We start from the raw sequence: 7,594 nt of genomic DNA on the forward strand, positions 1-7,594 counted from the left end.
ATCGTTCAAAATACTTTATAGAAAATCGTTTAAAATGCTCTCCATCTATTTTTGTCTATATGTCGAACGAATTTGCATACGTGGTATGCTATTAGGGGCATATTAAAAAACATCTAGAGATACGTTAAAAATTAGCTAATAAGTCGGGGATTTATGAAATGAATCCTTAAAATGTAAAAAATAATTATTAAAAAATTAATGTGGTTGTTACATATTTTTCAACTATAATTATTAAAAATTCAATTATAAACTCTCATTACATTAAAATTAAGTTGTTTCCTTGAAGTATGTATCCTTTTTCAAAGTGGTCATTGATTTTTCAAACTATTCAAAACACTGTTTGATGTATAGAAAACCGTTCAAAATGCTCTCTCCATCCATTTCTATCTATATGTCAAATGAATTTGCATATGTGGTATGCTATTGGGGGCATATTGAAAAACATCATGGGATACATTAAAAATTAGCTAATAAGTCGGGAATTTAGAAAATGAATCCTTAAAATGTAAAAAATAATTATTGAAAAAAATTAATGTGGTTATTACATATTTCTCAACTATAATTAATAAAAATTCATCTATAAACTCTCATTACATTAAAGTTAAGATGTTTCCGATGAGAAATTATACATTGAAAATAACTTTAATTTAAATAAAATATTTGTAAAATTATTTATTCTAAAACTTAATTATTATGAAATTCAAATTGTAAGGACTCCATCACAACTGAATCTTAGAAGCAACCCAAATAATCTCAACCCAATAAGAGGATGACAACAATGATTATCCACTCCATGGCGACAAACAACACCTTAAATGCAAAAAATTATTTTAATAAAAGTAAAACGAGAAAAAAAAAATCAAAATACATTGTGAAAAGATTGAACTATAGAGTAGCATTTGGAAAAAAATAAAAAATAAAAATAACCCCATGGCGATAAACAACGTCTTGAATGTAGTTTTTAGTAAAAGAATTGTTTTAATAAAAAAAAAAAAAAAAAAAAAGCAAACCGAGATAAAAATCAAAATACATTGTGAAACGATTAAACTGTAGAATAGCATTTAGAAAAAAGGGAATAAAAAGTAAACATTAAACAAAAAAAAAAAGAAAAAGAAATTAAGTATTAGAAAAAGTAAATAAACTAAAAAGATAAAAAAAGATGAGGCTGACATGTGGCGAAAATAGCACTCTTAAAATCCTCTTTTGACTTTTTTAATATGTGTAGATAGATACAGATATGTAGTTGACATTGACACGTTTTTTTTAGGTTACATTGTAAATTTAATATAACTTTCAAACTGTCATAAGAAAGAAGATTTGGTATTTTATATGAATTTAACTCAATTTTAACATGGGCATGACTTTGTCAACGCATACTTTTCTTTCAATACTAATTGGTTATTTGAATTTTTCTTAACATATTAATTATAGACTGCCAGTTTTCCACGGCAATTTAAGTTTTGGGTTCTTGTTCCAATCACTGAAGTTGAAAAAAAATATATACTCGTTTTTGAAAAATCTAACCTTCTTTTAAAACTACAAGAATAATCCATCAACATCAAAATCAGCATACAGGAAAATGGAGATCAATTGTAGAAATAGTCAAAATACATCCAGCAGTTTAAACACTTTCCGACCTCCACAAGAATAAAACACATCAATACAAATGTTAATATACAAGCAATATAATCTAAAAAATGTAACCCTGAATGAAAAGGGTTAAAAAAATAATGAAGGCATGACCTTCTAAGTATCAATTAAATCAGACTACAAAAATTGAAAATAAAGACAATGTCAAGTGCTTGTAGTCTCTGCAATAAGAAACAGAATATGAACTGAAGCTTCCAAAAACCCCTAAAAATAGATGAGAACAACAGAGAAATTTAGAATTTTTGGTACCAAGGCTGTAACTTTGGAGCACAATTAAACAATCCAGTAGTCTAGATACAAGAACTAAGCCAGTTAAGCAAGATATTCTTCTATCCTAAAAAGCAACATGCCAGAGGACTAAACCTCCAAATTCTAGGAAAATTACATTGCATAGTTTGCTTCCGGTTTTCTAATTTGTATTGTGCAGATGAGTCTCTTAGTTGGAGCAACATTCTAAATCAGATATCCTTTCACACACACACACATATATATATACACACAATTTCTTTGGGACTCAAGATCAGCCAATAGCTTCTTGTAAAAGTTTTGATCGTTTTTCAACATATTGTACATGTTAAAATTTCATTTTCAGCCATGGAAAACATCTATTATTAACAACCAAAAGAGCCAAGTGCTCTTTCTCCCAAGTATGCCACGTGGCAGTCCCTCCCCCTTCCTCTTTTTCACATTTTTATCTTCTTTTTTTTTTATTTTTTAAGTGTTTTGTTTTGTTTTTTGTTTTTTAATTTTGTAAATGATTTTTTGCAGTTTAACTTCTCGTGTTTTGACACGGGACTAAACTTACAAAGTTGTTCTCCATGTGTATAGCCAGTGGCTCAACTAGTTATTTCAAAGAATGATATACTAAAAGTAAAAGAGCAAATCACAGATGGACTCTCGAGTATAAATTCAGGGTATCTACAGCGTAACTAACACAGCTTTAACAAAAAGCATGATCATTTCAGAATCAAGTAGAATGTTATGAATAAATAAATAATAAAGTAACATTGTCCTTTTTTTTTTTTTTTTGACAAATACACAAGTACCACAAAAGGAGTTTCACATTCTTAAAGATGAAACAGTGCCTATAAATGCAATAAGATTTGGTCTCATCAGAAATAGATAGATTAAAACAATTGCAGACAGTACAGAGAAGTGGGCTTACCTCATGATAAGATGACAAGTCCAAGATACATAGATCCACAAAGAAAGATGAATGATATCATTCCCCTGCAAGAGTAGTTTGCTAAAATAATTAAGAAAACCTTCAAGAAGACAGATTAAAACACATAGCATTTTGTATATTCAAAACGAACATGCTGCTTTATAGTTTCTATGCATGAAATTTTCCTAACAAAAACTTGTGTCTTGTGTCAATGCTGAAACCTCACCAGATGACTCCCCATGCTGTTCCATTACAAGGGCAGGGGCAAACTTCGGCAAACTTCTCAGCGTCACTGGAGTTGACTCTTCGAGATATTAAATCATCATAGATATCTGCGGTTTGTAATTTAAAATCATAACTGCATGACTGTAATGAAAAAAGTTGAGATGAGACAGAAGAGTCATTGCAATTTGCACATACCATATACTGAAAACAAACTGTTCATCACACCTGCAATTCACCAAACCAAATATAAAGCAATTTTCACTCCCGTCCATCCAAGATATGCATATTTTGATCCAGAATGAGGAAGAACTTTTTCCCCAGAAATGATACGATGGGATAGAAATGTACCAATAAAGAGAATGACGTAGCGAAGAATGCGGACGGTTGTTTTTTCTTGCAAAACCCAAATGATAGCAATGAAAATAATGAATCCTGAGAGATTCAATAAGTAAACATGAAAAATTAGCAAGAAAGCACGTCGACATATAAAACTAAAACATTTTAACAACTTCAGAAAGATACTTACCAATACAGAGTCCTCGAAGCGTCCACTGTTGAAAAGAGAGTATGTCACGAATAAGATAGAAAAAGTATAAAAGTATAAGATATATTTGTGGAGACAACAACCAGTAATATGTACACATTTGGCAATACTGTAACACAACCAACAGCATTACTAGTTATCACATTAAATAACAATCTTACATTTTTTGCAATAAAGAGCACAATGAGAAGTGCAATAACAAAACACCCAGCAGCGATTCTCGCAGTTATGAGGTTTGTTGATGCAAGTATCAAAGCCATTCCCCAGAATGATGAACCAAGATCTAGGTTTCAAGAGAAGTCGCACAAAAGATAAACACCTGAAAATAGGAGTTTCAGAAATAAACTATAAAGGGAGAAAAGTGTATTTACATCCTGCAGGCAAGATCAACCAATATACGCCACCGCGTGTTTGCGTGACTCCACCCTCATTTGCATGAACCTGAATTCCCTCTACCTACAAACCAAATTAGGTTATAAGATATACAACCGAGTCCAACAATCAGGTACATGAAGGTGAAACGGTATGACAGCTTCAGAATTTTAAATGTACATTGACTTTGAAAGCCAAAACCACCAACATTTACCCTAGAAGTGTGAGGTTATCTTTTCATATCAGTTAATTCAATGAAAAACAGAAAAATGAACTCCATAATCATAGGAAGAGCACAAAAATTTAACTGATAAATTCTTGGTTGTTGACTGTTTGAAAAAAGCACTATTTCCTGAATCAAAAACTCAGAAAACGATAGAAGTTGACAGAGTTCAAGAGCTCTGCCCCTCTCCCAGCTTTCAGCTCAGCCGAGACCCAATTAAACTAAAGCCTGCCCTTATTCCTCCTGTTTGTGATCTGTATACCCCCTTGAGTTTTACTAACTACTCTTCTAAGTCCGAACTGAAAGCACACTTGCAAGTTGCAACTACTAATAGCACAGAACAGATCAGCCTAACAAACTACCAAGTACTAACTAACTACTTTAACAAGCCAATCAACCAACTACCCGAAGCCTATCAATCATTCGTGTGTTTTTGTAGACAGTTAGAAGAAATATGTTATCATTGAAGCACAAAATGATGGAAAAGGGAAAGAGCTTGTCTTCTTACCTGACCACACGTGAGTTTGCAAGCAATTGCATGACTTGCTTCATGCAGGAACACTGTGATGAGTTTAAAGGGTGTGAGTAGCACTGTCCTCCACAGCTTTAAAAATCAGAAACAAACTTTACATCAAAAGGACAAATTGGATCCATAAAACAAAAGGATAGCAAAATTATCAGCGAGACTCATACAAGTATCTAACTTGGTACCCATAATGAATATAAATCATTTGGTGTTTTTTTTTTTTAGTTTTTTGGCTCAATATTATGATGAAGTTAATCTCATCCTAATCCAATGTACTTTTGAAGCCATTTCATTCTCATTTTTGTACATCTTTTGAATTAGATCAATGTTTATCATGTTAAGTTTTGGAACCTAATTATTGTCCAACGATCGTTGCCTTTTGCAGAGACAACACCCAAACTGACTTTGTAAATATGGTTGCACTAGATTCTCTTATGCAAAGGGGGCACCAATTTTAGGGTAAATTAGAGAGGTTAGAGAAAAAACACAACAAATATGAGAGGTATGCAATGTTCTCTCGTAATCTTCTCCTTCATCATAGTGAATTATGGCAACAGCTGTAAAATGGACGTAACTCTCACGTTGAGGGTGAATCACTATAAATCTTATGTGTTATTGTTTGTTTGATTTTTTTTTTCTGCGATTTTATTGCTTTAGTTAATATAGAATTGGGACGTGTAATTTTTGACGCATCATTAATCCCTTAAGTAGAGGATTGCCTCATTTGTGCCTTGTTACAAACTGTATCCCTCAAGCTTAGTTGTAAAACAGTCATTAATCACAAAACATGTCTAGTATGAGTTACCTTACTAGTTTCTAACGAACAAATTCTCCTATCAGAACTAAAAATTCCTTTTGACCACAAAAAAAGAAAAAGAAAAAAAAAAAACAAAAACAAAAATAAAGCAGCTTGTGTCAGCATTGTTTTCTCAATAGCCAATTTGTATAAAAGGATGTTTACATAATTACAATGCTGAAATTTTTTAGTAGTAAAGTACTAATTGTGATAGAAAAGGAAGTTCTATAGATGTAACTCTATTCCCAAGTCTTTTTCTTTTTTCTATTTCTTGTTTACGTTGAAATCCCTCTTCCTAAGTCTAACTCTAACAAAGATAATTAGCACGAATTCAACACAGTCTTCGGTACCCAAAAGAAAAAAAAAAAAAAGAGTTCAAGAAGAAACCGATCCTCGAATACAAATCACACAAAACATGGAGAAACAAAATGAATGTCCTGTGAGAATATTACTAATAAAAATATAGGAGCAATTTATATCCTGGGCAAGTTCCTAGTTTAAGCCCAACCCAGTAATTTGGCATAGTTGACCAAAAAAAAAAAAAAAAAAAAAAAAGCAAAACAGAAGACTCCAAAATTTTTATAATTTTGTCTTCTGCGCAATCAAAAGGTCCAAAGAAACAAAGGAGACGTACCAGGAGGATTACAACGGTGAAGACTCCAATTGTCGCCAAGAAAACGACCTGGTCGTGCTGGCAACAGTTCTTCAGCTCCCAGTTCGGCATTCTCTTAGTTTAACGCAGCCAATCCTGCAATTTCTGAGATACCCAGAAATCACAAGAAAGAAAAAGGTCGGATTTGAAGTTCAAATTACTAGGATGCGAAGAAAGTGCAAGAGAGACGGAATATACTCAAAAAGGTAGTTGTGGTTGGTCTTCTTCTGTTTTCTAGTTTATTTTCACGATTTTGTTAATCGTTACGTGCATATTTGAAAAGCCCAATATACGCAATTGCTAGGAAACTGTCAAAGTAGTGAATTAGAGAAAATCCAAAAAGTATGCTTTATCTAAATACAACTTTTATTTTTGGGCATTTTCAAATTTAAAAAATTTCCCATGTTTTCCTTAGAGGCTTTTTTTTTTTTTTACAGATACCCCTGAATTTTTTAAATTTGATCATTTAATTTTTATTCTTTTTTTAACAGCTGACCCCTTTAATTTTTAAATCTTTGTAATTAAGCCTAATCGAAAATGATGCATGTTTTTTTAACGATTCTGATCATATGACGCGCATGTGAGCATTTATAAAGAGTAATAAAAGTCATTTTTCATCTTATTTGTTCGATTCAGGGTCATCTAATGTGTCTGAAATACAATCAGTTGTGATAAACAACTCTCAGTTTCTAAAGGTTACTACCCTCAATAGACTTTCTAAGAGTGAGAAATAACCTTTATTACCTTAAGAGATGCTCACATGCGTTTCATGTGATTAGAATCATCAAAAAAAAAAAAAAAACAAATGTTATTTTCGAATGGACCTTAATTGTAAAAAAGTTTTGAGTTAGAGGAGTCAACTGCTAAGAAAAAAGAATAAGAAAGAAATCGTCAAATTCTAAAAGTTCAGGAGATATCCATATAAAAAAGCCTTATGTTTACCTAAATGCAATTTTTATTTTTGGATTTTTTGACATCTAAAAGATATCCACCGTGTTTTTCAAATTAAACAAAAGATATCTTTCTTTTAACGTTTCTAATTTAATTTTTCTAAATGACCAAATTGTCATTAGATATCTCATATAGTACTATCTCATTTTGTGTTAGTTTATTATGCAAAGAAAAAACTTGTTCAACTTGACGTAAATTTTCTTTACATTACTGAAAATCTAATCTAGGAGAATCACTTAAAAAAATTAAGACGCGTGTTTGGAAGTTGATGGGGTTGTTCTTTTGCAACAAAACTCAGAAAAAATTTAAACTCGAGTTATAACTTTATTCAAATTCATGTTCTTTTGTAAAATTTGAGTTTGAACTCGAGTTTGGAGCTAAACTCGAGTTCAAGTTTCCCCTTCAACTCGAGTTCATAAATTCGAACTCAAGTTAATAAACAATATTTTTTCTATTCTTAAAAATGTCATAACTTTTTCGTTTTAATTTT

The 7,594-nt window shown here is 31.5% G+C and overlaps 1 protein-coding gene across 2 annotated transcripts; it reads right to left on the reverse strand.

Annotated features, from left to right (window-relative positions):
• Positions 1 to 1,570: 1,570 nt before the first annotated feature.
• On the reverse strand, positions 1,571 to 6,409 carry LOC21409673. Of its 2 annotated transcripts, none has more exons than XM_024173866.1 (10): positions 6,136 to 6,409; positions 4,688 to 4,783; positions 3,956 to 4,040; positions 3,746 to 3,867; positions 3,567 to 3,591; positions 3,389 to 3,472; positions 3,236 to 3,265; positions 3,042 to 3,147; positions 2,816 to 2,880; positions 1,571 to 1,811 (listed from the first exon to the last, which is right to left on the reverse strand). In XM_024173866.1, the coding sequence occupies exons 1-9, from the start codon at positions 6,223 to 6,225 to the stop codon at positions 2,817 to 2,819; spliced, it is 702 nt and encodes a 233-aa protein (XP_024029634.1). In that variant the 5' UTR covers positions 6,226 to 6,409; the 3' UTR covers positions 1,571 to 1,811; position 2,816. The 2 variants fall into 2 exon arrangements, with proteins under 2 accessions (XP_024029634.1, XP_010108852.2); XM_010110550.2 differs by having other exon boundaries at positions 1,799 to 1,854.
• Positions 6,410 to 7,594: the final 1,185 nt, after the last annotated feature.

The sequence above is a fragment of the Morus notabilis genome, unplaced genomic scaffold (assembly GCF_000414095.1).
Source record: "Morus notabilis unplaced genomic scaffold, ASM41409v2 Scaffold518, whole genome shotgun sequence".
Taxonomy (NCBI): domain Eukaryota; kingdom Viridiplantae; phylum Streptophyta; class Magnoliopsida; order Rosales; family Moraceae; genus Morus; species Morus notabilis.